This window comes from Fukomys damarensis, unplaced genomic scaffold (genome assembly GCF_012274545.1).
Source record: "Fukomys damarensis isolate Sample0158 unplaced genomic scaffold, DMR_v1.0_HiC HiC_scaffold_25, whole genome shotgun sequence".
In the NCBI taxonomy this organism is placed as follows: Eukaryota; Metazoa; Chordata; class Mammalia; order Rodentia; family Bathyergidae; genus Fukomys; species Fukomys damarensis.
The window spans coordinates 5389855-5415667 of NW_022900937.1; the positions used below are offsets into that span (position 1 = coordinate 5389855).

General features: G+C 39.4%; 1 protein-coding gene across 1 annotated transcript in view; it reads right to left on the reverse strand.

Moving 5' to 3' along the window:
• Window positions 1-2460: 2460 nt before the first annotated feature.
• Window positions 2461-25813, reverse strand: part of Arhgef38 (Rho guanine nucleotide exchange factor 38) — a 109969-nt gene continuing 86616 nt past the window's right edge. Inside the window, exons 7-15 of the mRNA XM_010641607.3 lie at window positions 25442-25530; window positions 23513-23646; window positions 19426-19530; window positions 17911-18033; window positions 14713-15024; window positions 9464-9607; window positions 8508-8706; window positions 8108-8367; window positions 2461-4065 (exon numbers count right to left, since the gene is read on the reverse strand). Coding sequence (XP_010639909.1) covers window positions 3880-4065; window positions 8108-8367; window positions 8508-8706; window positions 9464-9607; window positions 14713-15024; window positions 17911-18033; window positions 19426-19530; window positions 23513-23646; window positions 25442-25530 — 1552 coding nt within the window. The 3' untranslated portion in view covers window positions 2461-3879. The remainder of the gene's footprint in view (window positions 4066-8107; window positions 8368-8507; window positions 8707-9463; window positions 9608-14712; window positions 15025-17910; window positions 18034-19425; window positions 19531-23512; window positions 23647-25441; window positions 25531-25813) is intronic.

Below are 25813 nucleotides of genomic sequence, written 5' to 3' on the forward strand. Positions count from 1 at the left end.
CAAGATACATTTATTTTTGACAAAGTAATGTAAAATATAGGTATTTATTTTAAAAGCAGCTAATATTGATAACTGATCATTAAATTTATCGACATCATAGTCACATATGTGTTGGCTGTCTAGAGGGTGAGGGTGTAGGAAAGAAAATGATTTTATCTTGTTCATGCTCTTTTGCAAGCAAAGTGGCTTTTTTAGAAAGGAAGACATATTATGAAACTATTTGGGAATTCATTCCTTTACAAAAATAAATGTTGAAATAAACATTTTTGACTCCTTGGACATTTCTGTAATTCTGAACACAGATTTTTAAACCCAGCATCTAAATGATATGATATAAAGCTATATTAGTGAATTTCCATATTAGTTTCAATAGTTGTTCATGCTTGAAACTTCATTTTTACTTTCATTCACAGTACCTTTCACTGAAGGTATAGATGCTCACTAATAGTATATTTAAAATAGCAAAGTTTAAAACAAAGGCTTGTTATTTCCTTAGTCTGCAATCCCTATCTTCTGTTGGCTGCATGACAGTTAATTCAGGATCCAAATTCATTTTATAAAAGTAGGTTGTGTACATTTCTTCATAAAACAGAAACAAAATGGAAATGCCACTATAAACTGCCATGTTACATTAAGTCAAATCTTTACAGGAGCTGTACCTTGCTATTCTGAAATTGTATCCATCTACCTAAAATATAAGTAAAAGTAGAACATACCATTAAGATCTTATGTACTATTACAGTTTATTCACACCAGAGAAACTATTACAGTTTATTCACACCAGAGAAACTAAGTCACGTGTGACTTATTAATTTCACTTAGGAGTATATCCTCAATATGTATCCATTTTCCTATGAATGAATCTAATTTCTCATTCTTTATGGCTGAGTAATATTCCACTGTGAAATGGGAAGAAAAGGGCTAAAGTTGTACGGAAAGTAGTAGGGGTAGGGGAACGGTAATAAGGGAAAAGAAAAAAATGTAAGAAAATGAAAAGATGGAAATAAAGTGTTTGAAAATGGGGAGAGGAGGAGGGGGTGAAGGGAGGGCAGGGACAAGGGGAAGAAATGAGAACCAAGACCTGTCATGTAGAGGTACAAGATCTCAATAATGAATGTAACTGTACTATATACCTAAAATGTACCAATAAACTCAATAAAAAAGTAGAACATATCTTTTATTAGACAAAAAATTTTTAATTTACTAAACTTTTGCTAGACATTTTAAATGCTAAGTATTTTGGCTACATGGATTAATTTTAATAATTACATTAGGCGTTGTGGTAGTTAACACCACTAACAACTTTTAGACAATAAAAAAATAAAGTACTTCACACGATCCTATTTGAAATATTTTTAAACAAACATAAAAAAATAGTATCCCTTCCTATAATTATACTGATGCCACCAACAGATTTATCTATTAAACTTCTTAAAGGTTCATACATCACAACTGTCTGGGAAGTTTATTTCCCTTGGGCCCAATAAAATATTGATCCTCAGAATTCTAATTTCCTTGACTTGTAAGCAGAATATTTAGAAAGCAAGGCTCTCATGTCATTGTGCAAAGCCTCTGCAGGCAGAGGTGTTCGCCGCAGTGTAAGAAGGGCAGTCGGTGGCTTCATCACACTCCTGCTCAGCAGCGACTGCCGTTGTGACGCTAGTGGAGTGGACCCTTCATAGGCCAGACAAGAGGTGTCAGTCCTAGGGCCATCTCAGCAGCAAAGCCTACAGGCATTGAGACATCAGCCTAAGAAGGGCCCTGCTAGTTGTATAGTTCTTCACTTTTGTGGTGAATACTATTGGCGCATGCATATATACATATATACACACACACACACATAAAAGTATATTGTGTGCATTTCTTCATAAAACAGAAATGGACACACACACACACACACACACACACACACACATATATATACACTCTTATTTCGATCTTTCAACATGTTCATATTTTCCACAGTAGCAAGTTCAGAATTCTTTTTCCTTTACCCTGGGCAAACTGGAGGCTAAATTTTCAAACTGAGTACAAAGGATAGTTAAAAGACATAAAAGTCTATGTACATCTAAAAATAAGAAAGAATCCTCTTTTAGTGCCCAATATAAAGCAGAAATATGCTTCATGCAAAAATATCTTAGATTTTAAAAAAGTGTTTTCCAGGTTTTGCCTTTTATCAGTCCATGTTTGCACTGCCAATGGCTGCATTCCTGACGGGGACCTGGTACATGTGTGTAACACATCTCAATTCTTTTTTATACAACAGTAAAATTTTATAAAGTTATTTTTGGATTAATGATCTTAGGAACAATCTCATAAGGTATCAGATTTTTCTGAATTTCTGTGGTTGTACTCGTCATTTGTGTGTGTGTGTGTGTGTGTGTGTGAGCTACCCTTTGAAAAGCAGCAGTTTTTTAAAATTAGTTTTATTGGTACAGTTTACGTATACAATATAAAATAATATATATAGCATCATTCATAATAGGATCAAATAGAATGACATTTAAAATTTAATGCCGTATTAGCCATTATGTGGACAATGAAAGTCCACATTAATTTGAAAAGAAACCACTAGAGTCAATTTTAATTTAATCTTTTCTGTGGCAGAAAACCATTTTGAGTTCAATAAAGTGTCCTGAGAAAATATGCCTGAAATCAGAGGTCAGTGTCCTGGGACATCATGTGACAGCAGACGTTGTCCCAAAGGCCTCGCCTTGGTCCAAGTGAGCAACTGGCTCAGAACACAGAACACACACTCCCCATTCATCATCCCAGTGATGGGGGAGCCAAAGACAGATCCTCGTTTACGTGTCACTAGCAACCATGTATCATAGTTTTTAAATAATTATATTTTCCAAATGGTTGAAACTTAAATATTTGTTTCTTTCTAGGCTAAAATGGAAGTCCTGAAAGCCTTTAATTTTGAAAAATACTGAGTTAAGATGGGCATGAGTAAAATAAATGGTCCACTTCAGCCCATGATCTGCACGTAAGTGCTTTGCAGGTGACACATGTGTGCAGGCCTGGACAAGCAAAGGGCCCGGCCAGGAGCGTGGACCCAGGGAACACCTGGACTTGCGTCCCAGCCCTACCACTTATTAGCAGTGTGAGTCAGGCAGAGTTGCTCCATCTTTCTGGGCTGTGGGTTGCATTAAATATGACTACAATACATATAAAGTGCTCAAAGTGGGGTCTGTCATGTCGTGCCCTCTGTCAGTGTTAGATAGCATCATGTCACTTTTTTTCTTTGCTTCACAGCTTATTTTAAAGAAGCTCCACATCAAAGACTTCTAGCTGACTGTCAATGCCTACTCTTATGTGTATTTAGTAGATGCTCTGGTACACAGATATATGTGTATGATCTATACGACACACAAGTACACACTGCGTGATGTATGAATATAACCCTACATTTACGTGCAAGTGAAAATCAAAGACAATATAGTAAGAAATTTTTTTATAGTAAACTGAAAAACCTTATTCTGACACCCAGTCTTTCATGACAATAAAAGAACATTCACTCTTTCAAAAGATCTCTACACTTTTAAGTAGTTTCCTGTTGGAGCCTGCAGTGTTGGCTTTGCTCTGTGTGTTAGTTTAGTATTTATAATACATTTGGGAAATAACCCTATTACGCAGAATGGTGTTCCTTCAAGCCTAAAACAGGACTGGGGATTTAGCTCAGTGGTTCTGCTGCCTGCCTCACAAGTGCAAGGTCCTGAGTTCTATCCCTGGTACCAAAAAACGAAAAACAAAAAACCTGATACAGTATCACCTCATGTAGTTTGGAAGTTTCTTGCTTTCTGGTCGGGAGTTTCAGAATGTCAGGCCTGTGAGGTCGTCAGCAACTTGCCAGGAAATAAAGGCCTCAGGCTTCTCTTACGCATAAGTCATCTTCCCAAGGTAGTTAGCTGGCACGTACCCCTGTTGCCCATGAGCTTCGGCTAGCCACCACTCTTTATTGCCACTCAGATCGCAGAATCTAAGGATATGGACTCTCTGGTATTCCTGAAGGCTCAGTTCATAGTTACTTCGTGCTTGGAAAGCGTGAACTGCATAGAAAATCTAGACAAGGAAGCAAATGACATTATTTGGATCCAGAACCCAAAACTCAGAGGAGCATAGTAAAGGTTTCCAAGCATTCACATGCAGTGCCAAAGTTTTCATATTTTATCTAATTCATCCTACCAAGCTATTTCTGTTGGATTTATTTGTGAGAACATGACCCAGATGATTACGGAGGAACAACGCATTCTTACTCTGTTGGGAGTTGAAATTGTCCATGCTTAAAGGCAACTTGGCAGTTTCTATTAAGATATTTTGATGTTAATTCCTTTTGAATCAGTATCTCTAAGAATCTCTTCTGTTGAAATAGAAGAAATTGGCAGATATTTTGCATAATAGTTTGTGACAATTCTCTTCATGTAAGGTAAAAACTGGGAGGGGTGCGGGGATACACTACAGTTTTAGCAAAAGTGGGGAATAAATTCTGGACCCTCACATTAAGGAAATGTGTAGCCATTAAAATCGTTTTCCTGATATTAGTAACTTGGAAAGTACTTATGATGAAATACTAAGCAAAAAAATGTAAAATTAGATGAACAATGTATGCCTAAAATGCTATCTAATGTCTTTGAATGGTGGGATGAGAGACGATTTTCATTGTTGCTTCTTCGTTTTGTCACTTTCCAGCTTTATAACAACATTGTATTAAATGTATAATTGTTAAATGATTTGTAGTGACCCAGAACAAAATAATAAAACACAGTTCAATTAAAATAATTTTTTTGTAACCTCAACAGACTACTTTGTAATTTTTAGGTGGATAGAAGCTCTAAAATAAGTCTCAGCACATCTGTCAGTAAGATCGCAAGACTGATGATAAAAATGTTTAGTTATAGTATCAAAGTGAGCAATTGGCTATCAACATTTATACATTTATTTCATCAAACTTTATGAAGTAAAAGATACTATAGAGCCAGATATTACTTCACCAGGCAGCTTTCACCTCAGGCAAATAATAACTGTCAACAAAATAACACACCATACCAAAACTCTGCCACTACCAGTAACAAAACTTTCTACATGTGGATGACTCACTGCTAGGTATGAGCTGGATTCTGAAAGGAACCTTCATAAATGATAAAATTAACAAGGAGGTGGATACGTCACATTCAAAAGGACAGAGATGAAAACAGTATACAGGAGCCGGGGATTTAGCTCAGTGGCAACACGCCTCCCTCGCGAGTGCAAGGTCCTGAGTTCGATCACCAACAGTATCAGGAAAAGGCAAGCAGATTAGCTTTCAAAATTGAGGGCCGAAAGTCAAAGGGAACTATGGTAAATACAATGACTATACCAGACAGGAAAAGAGCCTGGGTACTGTGAGGGGACTATGTGATAGTTTACGTTGTTATTTAAATCTGGAACTGTTATTTAACTTTTGATAAATACCTATTCCACTGACTGGTATAGTCTTAGCAATTAGCAGGAGCTGCTCCTCCAGATGAGGAACTGTAGTGCTATGGCCTGAATGATTCCTCTCCAGAACTTATGGGTGGGAACTCTAATCCCCAAGGTGGCAGTATTGAGGGTAGGGCCTTGGGGAGGTAATGAGGTCTCGAGGGCAGAGCCTTAACAGATGGGATAGCTCCTGCATAAAAGGGGGCCACGAGAGAATACTTATCCTTTCTACCAGGTGAGGCCCTGGAAAGAAGGTGCCAGATGAACCAGAAAAGGGACCCCCTCCAGATGCCCACACTGCCAGGGACCTGCAGCCTCCACATCTGGAAGAAATTCCTCTTGATATCAGCCACCCTGTGTATGGTATGTTGTTACAGCAGCAGCCGGAATCAGCAGAGGCACACTTGTAAACTCTTCTTCACCTCATGCTGCACAGTGGGGATTCAAATATTTGTTGATTTGACTTGAATTAGACGTTCAGGCTCAGATAATATGCAGGCGGTTGTCTTGTATCACATAAGACATGTGTAAGGGCGATTATAGACATGGGTTATTTTGTGATAAAAGTCAAGAAGAGAACCAAAAGGAGTATGCTCTAAGTTCTTCAGTGACAAGTGGTGGAACGGCAGCAATAATAACATGTGTTCACAGAGCTCAAGAGAGCTTACCTATCACATGTGCTTTCCCCTCAACGGCCCTGTGAGTGGAAACTTTGAGGAGAAATATACACACCCTTAATCAAACAGCTAATTAATGCTGCTAGGACTCATATCTTCTAGCTCCAGATCCTGTGCTTGGTACAGTTCTCATAATGCTACAGGAACCAAATTCTTGTTCAAGGATATGCAGAGTGTTTGCTTTTGAAAAGGGATGAGAGTTTCTACTATAAAGTTGCTCTTTTTGTTTTATTGTTTGGAAAGTAAAAATAGGTTAGATTTGCAAGAGCTGAGTGGAGAATGAGGCTTACAGAAGCATCTAAAATTGTGACATTCTGTACCAGCTCTTGAAATAAGATGTAAGAATCTGTATTAGCAGTCACTATCTTTTGTAATTCTTATAAATAATATATATGCTTTGCCAATGAAGCAATAAATTTCTCAGCAAGGTGGATTAGCTTCTAATATACCACCTTTTAAGTGTTTGTGTCAGTCTTTCACTTTGGCACAAATTCACTCAAAGGAAATATAAAATCTTCCTTCTGTATTTCTATTTGGTATGAAATTATAGTTTACGTTTTGAGCATTAGACTTTCAGGCTTAGATAATGTGCAGGAGGTTGTCTTGTATCACATAAGAAATCATAAATTTAAAATACGAAATTATAACACACACTTTTAATACTTTAGGTGATCATGGCCCAAAATTTATTTAGAATGAGAATGTTTGTTTTTATATAACTTATGTTAGATGGAGGCATACGTTATGCACTCAAATTGGAAGTAAATCATGGATTTAGGATCTGAAATGTTTCTCACTGTTTTCAATATTTTAATATTCTTAGGCTATATTTTTAATATTCAAAGTGTGCATGTGTTAGTCTAGATGCATTAATTAAAATGTTAATAAATGAACCATAGTCTTCTAATACTCTTTCCTTTTGGGGGGAATTTACTAAATTTACTATACTTATTGGTAGCTTCTTTGCACTCAGTAAAGTTCTGGCTCACTTTATATACAATGTTCCATGAATTCAACACAGTTCTGCACAGCATCTACTTTAAAAAATATAACATGCTGTATTAAGAAACTCACTTTGTGATATTAAAGGGGAAGTCATCCTGCACCAGAAACTGTGCGATCAGAAATCACCTTTAAAGGCAGGTGTGTTCAGATCTTACTGGAAGGAAGAGATCTGAAGCTGAAGAGGTGCTCGCCACTGACCCTGAAGAAACAAACACCTTGCTGTATAAAGCATAGACAGTCACACGCAGAGGTCTGAGAATGGCCCTCGGTTGCTGCTCCAGATGATCGCCAGCAAGAAAACTAGACCTTGGCGCTTCAAGAAGAGGAAACTGAATTCTGTCAACACCCATGAACTTGGAGGAGAACCCAGGTTTCAGAAAGAAACATAACTCAGCCAACAGTGAGATCATAGCTGGAGACCCTGAGCAGGGAGTCCAGCTAAGCCAAGCTTGGCCTCGACCATGAATACCAAGTTTATACCATTTTGACCTACTAAATTTGTACTAATTTGTTATGTAATTCATAATATGTTATGCAACATAGACTGTACCATTATATTTGATGGACAAAAAAAATGATTAGATAGGAAGTCATATTCATTTGACCAGCTAGAAATGGGACTTCTCATCTACTAGTCCTTGTCAGAGTCCCCTAGAACCATCTCTAAGATTAGGTTACAGTCAAAAATGACCTTTAGCCACCTGCTTTTGCAATCCTGGAGGAAAGCAAAAGAAGCCTTCACACAGGAGAGTGAGATGAGGAAAGATGGTAGCCCCAGTGTCATCCAGTTAAGCCACTGCAGGCTGAACCTGATGTTCTGACTTAGGGGAAAAGCATCTAAATGACTACACAGAAAATTGGCAGTTTTCCATTAAGTCTTAAGGTTAAACAGAGCAGTACAGTTAGAGATTCTTCCCTGATTTAAACAGCCAAGTATTTTTACATCAAGGTTCAATTCTTACCTGTTCATCTACCTCTTGGAAACTGTCAATATCGGAGCCCTTTGTTTCAAACTTCCCACAAGTGCCACTCAGCGACGAGCTGCTGTCACTGATGCTGCCTTCTGGGGTGCCCGTGACACTGTCACTCCCTGGCCTCGAACACACAAAGAAGCTGATGTTGTCAAAATCTTCATCACAGAGCCTATTCTCCGTTTCTGCCTTCTGTGCTTTTGCTGGATTGTAGGGTCTCAGGAAGGAGGAATATACATATCCTTTAACAACTGGGGAGGAAATTAAAAAAGAAAAAGCAGCAGCAGGGTCATGTGTATCCTTTTCACAAACTGGATACTCAGACAAGCACCCAGAGGCCTCTAGGAAAATCTCCGCCTGAAGGGGAGTGGTAGTCTGGGGGAAAACTTACTTCCGGTATCAACAAGCCACCTGCTTGTACTCCCTAGGGGATCCTTCTGCTCCACCACAGCCACTAACTCCCCCTCTAGAAGATTGATGTCATACTCCTGGGTAGCATTGCACTTGCGCTTAGCTTGGTAGAGCCCCTCCGCACTGTATGTGGACAGGAGTTGGGAGCGGTGAGTGTCGGTCTGTCGAGGCACTTCTGGCTGGGAAAAGGAAGAAGCTTTGGTTTGCAGGGATGTAATAATAAAATCTTCATTAAGTTGGTAAATATTTCTCCCCTGAGCTTTTTTTGTAATGTAGAAGCTATACATTCATTTAGATTTATTTCAGCATGGAGGCTTAAATCAGGCTATTACTGGAAAATTATGGAGTTATTCAGTGCAAAATTCTCTAGTAAGCACACGAGGGCAATGTTGCAAAAAAGAGAAAACTCAACTGTGAGTAAAAGGCAGAGGTTCTAATCCTTCCTGATGGTGAACATCATTTTAACTCTTTGGTGTTTTGTGGATAATTCCTTCAAAATTTAACACTTTATAAATAATATTTGATTTGGTAAGTAGCACATCTTTTCATGGGCAATATCAGGAAATTCGGCAGGAGTCAAGAGGTGCTGAGTGACTGGGAGAACCACTTTATCTCCTGACATGTGTTATCTTTAAAATAAAAGGCTTGGACATGTGATTTATCCCTATAAAGTCCCAGTCAACAAATATTTGCAAAGGGTCTACCTTGAATCAAGCAGCATTTGAGACAATTTAGGGACAAATCATGCATAAAACAGAATCACAAACCAGCAATTTCATGGCATTCACAGTAGAGAGGGAAGAAACAGAGCAGACATTTTAAGCATAAATAAATTATAAGATGTTAGAATTAAATGATAGAAAAAATACTATATTTTGATATTATGATCAAGACAATGAAAAGGTCTTACCCTTTCATGCATGCTGCTAAACTCACCTGAGTCTGTACAGACTTCTTCTTTTCAAAACTAAGTTTCCTCTCAATAAAGGTGGCACTGTTCTCCTTTACAAAATTCAGATTTTGAACTTTTACTAGTATTTGATTCTGAATCTCACACAGGCTTGAAACCAACCGTGGCACCTATGATAGATAACAGTTTTTAGACAAACAGGCAACCATGTTAGGCATTAAATGTTCTAGAGCTGCATGAACATGTGAGAACCTATAAGTTAGTTCTAACTGAAAAACTAGGGCAACTCTAAAACTTTCCATAAAGATGGTCTTTCTGGAATGATAGGAATTTTTTAAAGTTTCAAGCTTAAAAAAAGAACAAAAGAGACAAATTAATTATAAAGTATTGGAAAAAAGGCTCAGGTATTAATAGCAGTAGGGACTTCTCACATGGTAGGGTAATGTGATAGGAAGGGAAAAAACCCAAAGTAAGAAGCACCAATGAAGAATCTGCATTAGTGTTAAATTAGCAGTTTTCTTTGATGTGCTTCTCACAAGAGGTGAAGCCTATGTGCTTAATTCTCAAAACTAGGTGGTGGTTGTTTTGTGATGTGTTTTGTTTGCAATGCTTGGGAAAGAATGAGAGCCCACCAACTAAGCCACACCCCATACCCCCTGGACAGACCTTTTTGATAGCTGCAATTAATATAATGTTGGACAGGACAGATGGAAATGATACCATTTGACTTTCAACATTAGTCCTAAAAAAGACCAAGTAGTAGTCTAGCTGCAGTGCAAACACTATATAAAAAGACCCGGAATAATGGGGGGCATCTTTAGAGCCCCCTGTTCCATTTTCATCCTAACACCAACCTCACGGTCATCTCTGGATATTCTCACCAGCCTGAGACCTAGAGATGCTATGATTGTGGTTCCCAGATGGAATGGCAGCCAGATCACTCTATACAGTAGCAAAACTTAGGGTTTCCATCTCTTACCATGTCCTACATATTCAAGCTGAACAAGAACATTACACAACTTAGGTTTGCCTCTAACATGAGGGACCCTGATAAAAGCAAAAGAAGTTTGTCTTAATTTTAAGAAAACAAAAAGAAACTTTGAATATTAAGATGTTATGAGCAGAAATAAAAAGAAACAACAGATGAGTTATAAAAAGTAAAGTAGAAAAATTTGATAGGAAGTGTAGCAAAGTGATAAAGAGAGAAAATAAGTGGGCAAAGATAATAAAATTTAGGAACAACCCAGCAGGTTCAAAAAGAGAACAAAGGAGGAGAAAAATCATCAATTAAATATGTAAGCACATTTTTAGAAGTGAAAGATATAAATTTTCGATCAAAAGAACCCCACCAAGTGTTCAACATACCAGTACACCTCAAATTTCACACCAATGGAAACAAAGACAAATCCTGAGTTTCCAGGAATGTTTGATGAGAAGTACATACAACAAATAAAAAATCAGAATGGATTTTAGAGTTCTCAACACCAACTTTGGAATCTAGAATACAACAGAACAATGGAATACTTTCAAATTCAGATAGAACAACCTTTACACCCAGCCAAACTATAGATTGTGATGACAGGAGAAAGACCTTCTCTGATACTTAAATTGTCAAAAATATTTATCCCCAATCATTCTTTCTCAGGGAACAACTCAAAAATATGCTCCTCCCCACAAAAAGGCATAAAGCTATAAAGAAGTTAAAAAAAAAAAAAGATCCCACACAGAAGAGAGGTAAAGGGATTTCCAGGATGAGGATGAGGTGTGGTCCTGGATGGCCCCTGGTGAGCAGATGAAAGGGTAACTGCTTTGGACTGGAGCAGGTCAGACAGCTCCAGGAGAGATCTCTGTCAGATGCCACAACTGAGAGAATACCTCATGCATCTGGGAGTCTTAAGAAATGATTTAGTCAACCCATGGACAGAGTGAGGCAAAGAGAAAATGAGTAACTGCTGAAAGAAAAACATGTTACTGATTTCAGAGAAAACAAAAGCTGCCAACGGAAGAAAAGGCAGCTGTAGTGAAGTGCTCTGTGCAGCTGAAGTCCAGCCGGCACTCCCTTTGCGCGCTGACCTCGGTCTGTTTCTTCACATTTACGCTCCTTCCTTCCCCACCCTGATCAGTGCTCCAGGAGTCTGACAGAATGAAATGTGGCAACAGCCTCTCTGCTCTCTGGCCTCCAGATGGGTTCAGTCAATGAGGAGAACCCACGGGAAATCAGAATGAGGGAGGAAAATGAGATGAGGATATTTATTTCCTGAGTCTCTTTCTGTCATACGGACTGAACAGCACAGCCATCCAGCTTCTCTGTGGTCTCTGCCTCCATACCTGTCTGTGCATCTCCATAAGCACCCTTCCACTCCCATTTTTATAAGCAGTTTTTCTCTAAATGCCCATTTTAAGGGTGTTGTATATTTCCTGCTGTTATCATGACTGAAACACAGCAATTTTAAACACTGAGTATGAACACAACCTAATTTATGATATCACTGTAATTGAAAGGGGATAAAAACATATGCCTATATATATATTGTGGGGGGCCCAGTCATGGCCCACTGGAGTTTGACATTTGGAAAATAGCTTCTTCCTGTACAATTAAGGCATTGACACAATCTATGCAACATTTGTTACTTTTCAAGGACACTTGTTTGTTAAACTTGCTTTGTTCTTTGACCCTGGGATAACAGGAACTCGTTAGCCAAAGATCTGATGTTATCTGTAAGAGTCAGGAAATCCAGTCTTTACATAAAGATAAAAAAAATTGCTTGGTGTTTCCTGTTGTTGTGTGCCCTTAAAAGCTTCTTGCTGATGTGAGCCTTTAAAAGGAGCTGTTCTGGTGAAATAAATCAGACTTCTCTTGGTCTCCACTCAGGCTTGAGTGTTCTTTCCTTTCTCAGTCCTGGCTCCCCAACTCAGGCATGTTTGTGATGTGACGGCTGGGCCGCCACAGTATATATAAATAAAATGTGAACATATATGTATGTGTACATATATATATGTTATGGGGGTACAGAAAAGAAAACTAAACCCTAATTTTTCAAAATAGAATGTATCATTCTATAACTGAAAATTAGTAACATGGCAACATAAGTGTCTAATTTTAAAATATGAAGAATCACCTACAAGAACTTAAAAGAAGTTGTCCCTGAGGAGGAAATTGAGTAAAGAGATTAAAGGACAACTTCTTGATCCAATCTAATAAATGTAAATAACCAACCTAAATCTTTAAGTCAACTATGTGCATAACTGTTATAAAAATGAAAATTAAATACAGACCTTTGGGTTCTATGGAAAATTAGAAAAAATCTACCACATAATCCAGCAATCCCACTATTGGGTACATGTCCAAATAAATGAAAGCAGGATTCTGAAGATATGTTTGCAAAAACAAACAAACTAGAAGAAAGGAAGGGATTCCTAGACATGTATGAACTACCAAAAATAAATAAGAATATTTAAATATCTTAATCTAATTATCGGTAATGAAATTGCAGCAGCAATAAAAAACCTTTCTTAGTAGAACTAAGAAAAGCCCAAGACCTTATGGATTGCTTCACTGCCAAATTCTACAAGAGCTTCAGGGAAGATCTAATACCAATACTTCTTAAACTCTTGAAGAAAATCAAGAGTGAAGTAGTAGTCTCAAAATCATACTTGAAGCTAGCATTACAATGATCCCCAAACCAGACAAGAATCCAGCCAAATAAACTACAAGTCAATCTCCATGATGAATACAGATGCAAAAAATCATCACAAGATAAAGGCAAACAGAATGCAGTAAAACACCATAAAGGTCACACAACACCAAGTAGGCTTCATCCCAGGAATGAAAGGATGGTTCAACATATGCACATGAATATATGTAAGCTATCACACAAAAAGATACAGGAACAAACATCAATAGATACAGAGAAAAACTCTGACAAAAATCAGTGTCTGTTCATGATAAATACCCTGAAGAAAAAAGGTACAGAAGGACCTTATCTCAATCTGATAAAAGCCATTCATTACCAAACCACTGCCAATATCATTTTAATTAGGGAAAAACTGAAATATTTCCCTCTAAAATCAGTAACAAGACAAAGATGTCCACTATCACCATTTCTGTTCAACATAGTACTTGAAATATTATATGGAGAAATCAAGCTAGAAAAAGAAATAAAAGTGTTATGTTTAGAAAGGAGGAAGTCAAAGTACCATTATTTGTAGAAGATATGATCCTTGACTTACAAGTCTCTAAAATTTATATGAAAATACTCCTAGAATAACCAAAATACTCCTAGAATAAATTTAGCAGTGTATCAGGATACAAGATCAACACACAAAAACCAATAGCGTTCCTATACACTACTAATGAACTCAATGAGAAAGAAATTAGGAAAATGGTGCTATTTACAATAGCATCAAAAAATATTAAATATTTAGGAATCAAGGTATCCAAGGGAGCAAAGGATCTCTATAGTGATAGTCACATCACTCTGAAAAAGGAAACCAAAGACCACAAGAAAAAGTGGAAAGATAAGAAGATCCAATATGATCAAAATGGCTATACTTGGAGAACTGATGTAAAGATTTAATGCAATCCTTGTCAAAATGCAGAATTTCTCACAGATCTAGAGAAAAGAATCTCACAATTCATGTGGATCCAGAGACCTTGAATAACAAAAGCAATCCTGGGTAACAAAAGCAAACCAGGAGGCATCACAGTCCCAGATCTGAAGTATACTGCTTCAAAAATATTTTAAGGTACATGCTAATTTGTTTCACTTATACAATCCAGTTTGTCTTTGCTCCTTGAAAAGAAATTTTTTCTTTTTTTCTCGTTTTTTTGTTTTTTCTTTCTGAAACATGTCACCATGGGGGAAAACTAAAAAGGCATCCAGGAGTTCTATGTTACTTCTTACAACTGCATGTGAATGCAAAGCTACAGTATTTCAAAACAAAAAGCTTATTATATATAGCACATATATAGGATGAAGTCATCTTAATGGGGCTACACTTCTCCAGAGTGCTTTTCACTACAGCACATTAGCGATTTCTCAAAAACAAAGAATTTCTTTGCTCTTGTTCTATAGACTGCAATGTGAGAGATTTCTAGCTAATTTCAAATGCAACTAAAGGCACCTTTAAGAGTTCTACAACTCAAAATGGGGTCCCAGAGCAGAGCACCAGGTGTCTGCTCTACTGAAATGACACACACACATACAGGCTGCACCATGCACCCTGTGCCCCACAGGACACCTGGTCAGGTGGCCGGGGCCCCACATGTGCTCACTGGCAGGATGGTGGCGTAGCCCTGCTGGGCCTCGAGCATCAAGTCCCTGAGGAGGCTGACGAAGCTGCACAGACAGTTCATCAGAATGGTCTGAGCCGCCTGGTTGAAGGCCTGCAGCTCCTCAACAAGCTGGGCATTGAGAGCCTCGTATTCCTTTTTGGCCAGGTCCGACTCTGCTCTCTCAGACTGCTGCAGGTAGCTGTTGTAATCCAGCAGTTTGTCATAACGCTTCTGGATGAGTTTCTGCGGTCCTGGGAACAAGGACAGTAGAGCAGATAGCGGGTTCAGGACGTGTCTCTGGAGCTGAACAGCCTGCTGAGAGAAGACACAGGCCCATTACAGAGAGGGACAGCTGGGAGCTCATCCATGCTGCCAGCAGTCACCTGCCCCTCTCCAGGGGAGCAAAGGAAACAAAGACACATCTAATTGCTTCTGTGTCAGCTAAGCCTGTGCAGGGACCAGAGGCTCCTACTGAACAGGAAGAGCGACCAGAAGAGGAAAATACAAGTGAAAGCCTCTCTCTCAAAACCTAACTCTGCCTTTCTTTGCAGTGCTGATGGCTGGATCAGTACTTCCCTTTCCCTGCTTTCTAATCCAGAGCCAAACTAAGCCCCACAAGGTAGAGGACTAGCTTCACCCCTTGACTTCAGAGACTGTAAATGCTTCACCATGTCACTCCTTGATCTGCTTATATCTAAAGTGATGCAAGGGTGACACACCCCATTCCTCCCACACCAACCCCAAGTCCCTGCCTGCTGGGAGGGCTTATCTCTGGTAATGGAATTGCATCCCCTATACACACAGTGAGCTTTCAATGTAGCTATTTTACTCCTGTGACAGATACAACCAGGGTTATAACTTCCTCTTTAATACACTGAAGGGTTATTGGGAGGCTGGACCTAGATCTTAAATCGACTCACTGAAATAAATTTTACATGAATATCCACCCCACATCAGCATCAAGCACCCTAGATTTAATTTCTTCTCTTTCTCCTTCCTCCCACTTCATTCTGAGATGCACTAGTGCCTTGTGCTTGCTGACTGCCTACCACCCATCGTCTCTGCTTGTGTCATGTGTCTAGGTGATGGTAAGGTGGAAGGGGGCTTTTCTGTGGCCTCTGTGGTGATCCAGGAAGTCACACCTCAGCAGCAGCCTCTATCAACTAACTTCCACGGCCCCGATAACTCTGTCTACACTCGTGGGAAATGGAGAAGACAGGAAACTTGCTCTTACTGGCGCCAGCAACAGCCAACCCAGATTAGATTTGATGTCTAGTTTATGAAATAATCAATATGGACCTGCACATTGTTTAATGAGTCTCCTGACTAAGAATCTGTTTACTCTATCTGATATTTATTTTTATGTTTGTGACTTGACTGGATTCTACAGGAAATATACTCTAATATAATTTCTATCTAGCCTATCTACCCATCCATCCACCCATCTACCTACCTACCATCTGTCTCCAATGACTCATAGACATGAACTGATTCACCTGTACATAGGAAGGAACAAATAAGCAGATTCTATTTTAATATTCTGTCCCACACAAAAGTGTAAGTATATTCATAGTTAGATAAGAACAATTACTCTGCCTTTAGACAAGTGTTGAGTTCTTAATATAGTTTGTTGTTGTGGTGGTTGTTTTTGAGACAGGGTCTTGCTATGCAGTTTGGGTTGGCCTTGAACTCACTATGGAGCCCAGGCTAGCCTCAATCTTGCAGTAATCCTCCTGCCTCATCCTCCCAAGTGCTAGGATTATAGGCATGTGCCACCATGCCTGGTCTTAACATTTCATTTTTTAAAAAGAGCCATATATATTATATAGAGAGTTATATAGACACTTATATGTGTTATAGATAAATTGTTACTTTTATATTGAGGTTTCTGGTAATTATTTTCACAGCCTCATAAATTATCTTGTGTTTTTTAGGCAGGGCCCCTTCATCTTCCTGCTAAATCATGGAACAAATTTGCTGAGGGAGATATTGTCACACTACAGTGTACCTCAGGTCACAAACTTAATTCTTTCCATGATTTTGGTCACAAAACAGAGAACTGGACAAGAACCAATTCAAATTCAATGGTAAAGTTCAACGTCGACACCTTATGGGGAAATTTGAATCTGTATGTGTTCAGATGTATTCAATAGGTATTTATTGATGTAATGAATTTGAATTAACCTAAAGAGCAGACCTGTAAGGGCTTTTCTAACATGAACTTTCTGTAATTAAACCCAGAAGGTAACATTAAATAATGAACTGAAACTTTCCCCACTAAACATATATTGTAAAAACTTTTTATCATCCATCCATCCACTGATGAGTGAGGATCTATCATCTTACTTCAGAAGTGGTCCTGACTTTCCATTTCCCAGTGCCAGAAAAGCAATTATTTCCTAGTGGGCTGGGGCTGTGTTCCTTCCTGGGTTTTAAAGACTCCGCTGTTCACTGGCTGTCACAAGGACTTAAACTGAGCCTGGCGGACTAAGAAGACAACTGTCCTCCCAAGGCCCTCTCAGTGAAGACTTTTCTGACCCCAAAATGCCAATAATGGAAGCATAAAAGCTGCCACTTTCAAGACGATGGAGTCTACTATGTCTTCTATGTGAACTTAATGACTATGAAGTAATTATGCCTATAAAACACAAGGTGCTGAGTTAAAATGTGTTACCCAGAAGACTTTACCAACCAAATATTATTGATTCAAGCATGTTTTTTGGGTTCCCAAGCTATATTTTACATGACTCTTAGAAAATAAGTATTTTATCATGGGAAAGAAATGACACAACTCTCAGTAAAAGTGCTTTCTCAGTAAGCAGGCTTTTCATTCCAGTGTGCATTGCGCTGACAGCAGTCCTACCTCCAGAGAGGACCTGTGCTCTTATAGGACAGACTCCACTTTCCAGCTCAAATCCTTACTCTCTCTCATGCAGACTCAAACTAAATCTTGATTCTAAAGCTGCACAGGTACTGACTACCCCAGAAGCAGTCTTGGGTTGCCTTACATTTCAATTATAGCAAAACCCCCACTAATCTACCTAAAAATATTAAATAATTTTTTAAAACCCCCTATCAAAATCTCCTAATTTCGACTTGAGTATTTGCTTTCATTTTCTTTCTGATTCCAGAAGAATAAATGAAAAGCTGCTTTTAATCCCGTTATTAAATTTGCATTTAGCTGTACGATTAACTCACAAAGTCATGGCAGAGGTCTGGGGCAATCCTTGGGGTCTCCTCAGAGCCCAGCTCTTCCTGGTCTGGGTGCTGTGACATCTCCTGGAGCTCTGTCACCCTCTGCAGAGCAAAGGGCAGGGCGTCCTGCAATCCAGCAGAAACGTTACAGAAGGGCAGGCTCTGGGGTCGGTGCAATTATAGCCCCCCAGTGTGAACTGTCCATTGCAATACTCCATTTCCCCTGATGGGTGAAAAACAAGAATCTACACACATTTCATGAATATTCCATGCAACCTGGTGATTCCTAAAGGTCTACTCCCCACCTCCTCACATCCTTCTTGTGTTCTGCCTGAGGTCCCCTGCTTATGAGGAATCCACCTTAGATTCCCTCGCTGGCCATTCTTTAGTATTCAATTCCTACAGATTACTTATTTTCAACTTCAGTCGTCTTCACTTCGTCAGTTTTTTTCTAGTTAGTTTAGCCCTCTTTTTAAGAGACTGTGCTCACATTTTTGTTGAATTGATCGGTGAAAACACAGTATTCTCCGGTAAATACTTCCCAAAGGCCTTCTCTTCCTGAAGGTACACAAGGAACAGGGCTCCCACCATCCTTGGGCTGCCACAACTATGCTTTGATTTTGTTCTCATGGAAGGCAGCACTTGAGGAAGAGATTAGCGAACCCAGTTGTAAAACAGACTTTGTATCAGACAATGAACAAGAACACAGCGGTGCTTGTCCTTACAGGACATGGAACGTGGTCCCCAAACCAGTGCACCTGTCACCTTAATCCTCTGCTGGTGTGCCATTCTATCAAACATCAACTTTCAAAAGCAAATATCCAAGAGAAAAACTTCCAGAAGAGGAAGGGGGCCATTTATTAGCTGATTTCCATGTAACACTACTAATGTTCTACGTCCCAGTCACAACCATTGTCAAGATGTTGTTAAGGACACCATTACCCCTTGTCAGAGCCATGAGAAGCCAACTCCTGAGATGATTAGTCTTGAAATAACTGTGCTGTACTCCAACTGGTGTGCTGGTATCAGTGATTCTGACGGGCTCAGAACAATCGCCCCAGGGACTAGACATTTTGGGGAGTGTATCTGTCTTCTAATGTAATCATGTGAGAGTATCTGCTTTTTGTATTTCATATTATTTCATAGTTTCATTTAGTTTCTGTCATACTGATTTTAGGTACTAGAAAGTGATGTGCTAGTAAAATCAAACACACAACAATTTCTGCCTCATGTACAATTTAGTATTAACAAACTCATCTCTGTTACAAAGAACACAGGCTAATGATCCATATGGCAATTATTGGAGCAAAAGCCTAGATTAGGGAAAGTTGTGGAGCAGGTAGTGGGTACAGAGTACAGCCCAAGCCTTCTACTGGCTTCCTTCACAAGTTGTTTGCAGAGTTCCAAATTTGCTACAGTGAGCATCATAATATAAATGAACAGTCACAGCTACTCCCATAATAACCATGGAAATCAATGCATTCTTGTAGCAACACTGAAAGGCCATGTCTCACCCACCTGTATGTCTTGAAGACAGAATGAGATGTTCTTCACACACTGCCTCACAGTTTTTTCTAACGATCTGAATAGTTTTTCTTCTTTGTTAAAGGTATTATCTTTCACCTAAAATATATATGAAATTAATTTCATAACTCAAATGGATCTAGTGCTTACCCAAGCCCTTTCTCACGTTGTTTTTCTGGAACATGTAGCTACTCTTTTTCTGCTTTAAACAATTCTAAATTTAAAAAATAAGCATTTTCAAAGACTCACTCAAATGTCACCCCATTTGCAATTCTTACCTTCACTGCTATTCTCCAAATCATAGAAAATCAATTTATTCTTCCTAATGTGCTCTTGTAACACTGATTAGTTAAGAAATTCTCTCCACTGGTAAATTTCAAGTAAATTTCTAAGATTAAACATTTTCATCTTAAAAATAATGGCTGACATTTATTAAACACTATGTTCCAGACACTGCACCCAGCCCTTCTTTCCATTTTCTCATTGTTATACAACCCTCTATGGTAGATATTGTAACTGCTTTACAGATAAAGAAACAGAAGCTTTATGAGGTTTGCAGAGATCAATAGCTCCATCGTCCTTTTGCTGACAGAACCCATACTTCTAGTTTAAGTCAGATGCATGGCTGGATGGCTAGAAAACTACATTTCCTAGACTCCCTTGCAGCTATCTCTGCCTACATAACTGGGTTTGGGAAGCCAGGATGTGAGCAAAGCACTGTGTTCCATTCCTAAGTGTTGGCCTTATAATATTGTCCTTGGCACTTGAAGGAAAAATGGAAATGAGCCAGCTTCAACCAAGCAGAGGAAGGCAATATGTTTGGGGAAAGCACTAAACAAATTGAGTTCACAAAGGCTCATGTGAAACAGAGCTCATCTGCTCACAAACCAGGACTATAATTAGGGAGAGAAATGAATGGCCACCTGACCTTAGCAACTGTGCTTTGAAAAGCTCTTTGTGACAGATACATGACCTTTACCCAAATAAAGAGGGTTAGAAAACTTACTCATATTAATGGTAAAATTTCAAAAAAGCCAAGCAGCTTGAATTCGGAACCTACCCCTGTTCAGCTTTGCATTCCCAATCTCTCACACTGTCTAGTACGTGAGAGTTCAATACATGCATGATGAATTGAATAGTCTTCCTCTTGGGCAATAGCTTTATACTCTAACTCTACCAATATTTCACTAGAGCTGCTGACAAGAGCAAAATTGATTGATTTGAAATTTATCTCTTCTCCAGTCCAGCCTATGCAGCTGATTTTCTGATTAACAGTGAAATGCTTCATTGCTGGCAGGACATTCTCTAAAAGATTAAGGTGGAAATCTAATTAATATCCCTTCGGCTATTTTAACTACAATTCATTTTTAGTTCAAAATATAAGAAGTGGGTGATAAATATTTTAAAGGCTATAACAGCTTACACAAAAGCCTGCCCCAAATTAGAAACTGCCTATTGTTCTTTAATAGAACTGCCTTCCTTCAGAGGCAAAATCCCAAAGAGTGGAGAATTGCTTGCATGACATGTACACACGTCCATAGGGACTACTATCTCTTCTTAAATGAATTCCCAATTTGATTTTTATTTTTAGTGTTCTTAGTTGAAATGTTCTGATTGTCCTTTCTCTCATCTGTGATCTTATTTCATAAATGTCCTAAACTTTAGACATCATAGTTCCACCTTAGTAAGAGCAGCTTCTTATGAAATGGACCTAGTGAGCCCCGAAGGATACAAAGACACAAATGCATTCATGATACAAGCCATGTACTCTAAGAATGCACAAGTCACCTATGCAAGGTGAAGTCAGTGCAGCCACAAAAGAAAATGAGGTCAAGGCTCAGAAAGAAGTATCTACTATACTCACCAGTCTCAGGGAGGGGTCATCACTTGTCTCACAGGGGAAGCCCTAGATTTTAATCAAGTAGCTCAAGACAGGAATGAGGAGAAAGTCTAGGCCAGAGCCTTTATTAGGATTTCCTTGGGAAAGACAAAGTAGCTGAGAGTAAGCAGTTTAGGATTACTTGGAATGATTACATGGGCTCCAGGACATAGGGTTGGTCTCTAGTTGCTTGGTACCTGGCCCTAGAATGATTTAGGGCAGAGATAATGTTAAATTAGTGTGCAAGTGTTAGAGAAGGGGGTGAATGGGCTGTAGATTTCGGATTGGCTGGCTTGCCTATTAAAGTTGCATTCCGAGCCATTTGCTTGTCTCTAAGAATTGGCTAGCCCTGGGAAGGGATATGTCTCCTGACCAGCGAGAAATTTCATGCCAAAACATTATAAAAATAAAGAAAGTAAAATCATGATGACACCATGCATGAGGGAGTTTACATCCTCAGGGGAAGTAGTATGTCTAAATATTCAAGTTAAGTGATAATACAAAGCAATGATATAAAATAATTATGATAATATTATTGAGTGTTTATACATTGTATCAGGTGCATTCTATTACATAATCTCATTTAATGCTCACAGCTATCCCATGTGTGAGGTTCTAGTTTAATTCCCAATTTACAGGTGATTACATTGAATTTAAGCCATGTGGGCCAGGGCAGAGATTTATTAAATAGCACAGGTGGGGTCCAAACCCTGGTTTAGATAACTTCAAAGGCTTTGCTATTCTTATCCACCTTCTGCTAGTATTTTCAAATGTCAACAGTGCCAACATTGGAATACAGAGTAAGTTTATTAAGCATTCAAAGGAGGGAGAGGACACCTCTATGTAAATGGTCAGAGAACTGAAAAGGCCTAATGGAGAAAGATCCCTCATAGCTAAATAGTGAGGCAAATAGAAAAAAACATTTAAAATCAGTGCCCCTCAAACTAAAAACCTTAGAGATGTTAATACAATAAGTGATGAAACTGAGGAAATGAGGGAGAAAAGTAAGGACAGTATAGTATGCTAAGAACTCTCCCTTCTAATTTCAGTGAGAAGCCCCCTGTATTACCAAGTCAGGTCCATGAACTTTTTGTCTCGTGATTTGCAAGGTCTGTTCCACTGATCCCTCGCTTCAAGATTATTAGCACAAAAAATACCTGGAATGCTTTAAAAAAAAAAAAAAGACTTCTAGGTTGCACTTATGAATAAGACAGAACCCTACAAATCTGCCTTTCAACAAGCTGCTCAGGTAGTTCTTGTTAAGCACATTAAAGTTTATTAGCCTTTACCAACCCATCTATTATGTGTTAGGGGTTGAGATGAAAATGGTTCAAGCCAGTCTAAATGGCTGACAAAAAACAGCTACTCAGTAACATAATGGACATATGGGGAGCAGGGAAAAGAAGGGAAAACACTGAGAGAAGTCAGTCATTTAAATACTTCAGTTTTTGTTTTGTTTTGTACAGGTGAAATAAAGGTAAAATGAACATCAAGATATGGGAAGCCATGATGAGTCAGCTAATTGCCTAGGCGCAGCCATGTTGCTGTGATGTGACCTTGTGAAGATGTTGTTTGTGCTTTGACCTTGTGAAGTTTCGTTTCTCTTCCAGAAGTCTGTTTCTGGTAAATCACATGAGCTAATATTCTGCTGTATGTCCATATATGGTAAAGAATTGCTTCACTTCTGTTGTTTATTCTGCTAAGAAATATATAGTAGGCTCTCTCAATAAAGCTTCGGCTTTGGTGCTGCCCACACCTCTGCTCATAAATTGTGTGCCTGTTTTCTGACCGCACGCTCTCAGGTTTGGGGGCTTGCTGGCAAGTCCCCGACGTCGCGGCTCGCGACACAAGGGAACCTTCAAGGCAAGTAAAATGTTTAAAAGAAGAAATAAAACAGAGATAAAATGGAGGACGTTGTTGGGCTATGGAGTGGGGTGGTGCCAGGACTCTTGGTCCTTACATCCCAGGTCCCATTGTCCTTTTCTCTCCTTTGTGGGCATCCCCAGTGGAAGCATCAGAGCCAAGACAGTGTCAGATCCATCCAGCCCCATTTCTGCCCAGGAGAGAGAAGGATGAGGGGCACAGGCAGCGCCTCTGATTCTCAGGCTGTAGGTACAGCCCTGGCAACAACAAAACAACCCCCCCCAAAACATCAACGCCCATATCCCTGGGGAAAAGTAGGTGGCCAGGAAGATGATTTACCTGTGAATCTCCTCGGGTCAGAATCTTTAGATGATTTGTCACTCTTTTTGATTTCTTGCTTATCGAGTGGATATTTAGTTTAGATAATTTGTCCTTGAGCGATTCATCCTCGTCGTTCTTCTTGTATTTGAGAACTGAAAGGGAAGAAGGCGAGAACATTTCAGAGCACACACAGCATAGCAACGCCCTGCTTCCCTCTAAATTTCCAAGGTCAGCATCTACACTCAAGACAAAATGCACGTGCTTTCCATCCTCTTGCACCCATGACACGGGATGCAGCCCCAGGCCCCCATCTCTCCCAGCCACCCACCTGCTAAGCCACTCAAGGACGTGGTCATTTTACCCCATAAGTTAAGGAAATCCTTTTGTATCAGAAAAATTTTTCCCTCTGTCCTCAGCCAAAACATCTGTTACTGGGGGCCTCTGGAAAGGAAGTCAGGACCTAAGCCAGGCAAGACAACTGCACCCTTTGGGAGGAACCTGGGACCCTCAAAGGGCTCTTTGCCAAGAGATTAGGAGAAGGCGAGGAAACTCTGAGCTTTGCTTACAGATCTTCAAAATTATTTTTACTTCTCATATTGATGAAAATATTGAATATCCTTAAAATTCACTGCTAGGAAGGATGTAGGAAGATAGGAAAATTGTGTACAATGTTCATGAGGATCAATCCAACAACCTTTAGTAAAGAACATCATGGCAGAAGCTAGCAAAAAAGAAAATATTCATGCAGGAGAATCTGATCTCCACAATGAAGCACATGAACTTTTGGTCTATTACAGCTTTTTTTTTCTATTAGAAAGGTATTGGAAATGATCTTCAAAGTTTGTCCATAAAGCAATAATTCAATAAATGAAATTAAACTCATAATAGCATACTACTGAACCATTCAAAAGAAGGTAAACTGAGTAACATTCAGAATGTTCACAGTGTATGGTTGAGTTTCAAAAGCAAAGAGCAAATTGTAGGACCATCCATGTTTAAGGAAAGGGGGAGAAAAAGTACAAAGAAAATGCATACAAAGTGGAATCACAGGAGTGGAAAAATTTTACTCTTTAGAACTCTTGAAATAATTTAAGCAACTAGGAAAGTAGTAAACTATTATACTGTGGGGGCCCAGTCATGGCCCACTGGAGTTTGACATTTGGAAAATAACTTCTTCCTGTATAATTAAGGCATCAACATTTGCTACTTTTCAAGGAAACTTTTTGTTAAGCTTGTTTTGACTCTTTGACCCTGACATAACAGGAAGCTCGTTAGCGGAAGATCTGATGTTATCTGTAAGAGTCAGGAAATCTGGTCTTTGAAAAACAATTACTTGGTGTTTTTTGTTGTTGTGTGCCCTTAAAAGCTTCCTGTTGATGCAAGCCTATAAAAGGAGCTGTTTCTGTGAAATAAATCAGACTTCTCTTTGTCTCCGCTCAGGTGTGAGTGTTCTTTCTTTTCTCAATCCTCAATCCTCACTCCCCAACTCAGGCATGTTCGTGTTGTGACGGCTCGACCGCTACATTATACCACTCAGCAGTTGTCAAATCCTAGTACTTTCCACTTCTCAATTTTTAAAATCCTAAATAATAGAATGTATTACAGCTGTGTCTATTGTGTTTCTCTTATTGTTCAGGTATGGAATTATATAATACACAACATTATTTTGAGTGTTTTCATCTTTACAAATGGTACCACTGCATGGATTCTTTTTGGCTCTTGCTAACTGGCTTTCTTTAAACACAAGAAAACTAATCCAATTAACATTCTGAAATTTCATGTGAGAAGAGCAAATCTAAGGAAGCGTTTCAGGGCTCCCGGAGGACCCCAGGTTTCTGGCCACCACTGTCCTCTCCATGACATCAGGGACCCGGTGTTATCTCCAGTGCGGAAACCTCAGTTTTAGACAGTAACCTAACACCTTAGCCTAAAGTATTTAACCGTCACCGGTTACTCCACAAAGAAGCGCACTGCTCTTCTCAGAAGAGCCGTGACCCTCCTGCATCGGCCTCCTTGGTGTGCAGGGTTGGAGCGCCCTGGACCGGGCCACATGTGTCCCTCACATGATCCCTCACACGGCCCCTCGTGGGATCCCTCATGATCCCTCGCGTGACTCCCCGTGTGGTCCTCACGTGGCCACTCGCGTGACCCTCATGTGACCTTGCGTGACCTTTGCGTGATTCCTCGCGTGACACCTCACATGACCCTGCGTGGCCCCGCCCCAGCCCAGCGTTTCCGTCAACCCAGGCTCCCTGTGGTCCCGCCTCCCGCTAGCTCCAGGCCTCCAGGCTCCTCAGCCCTGGGCCGGCTTGGGCCAGC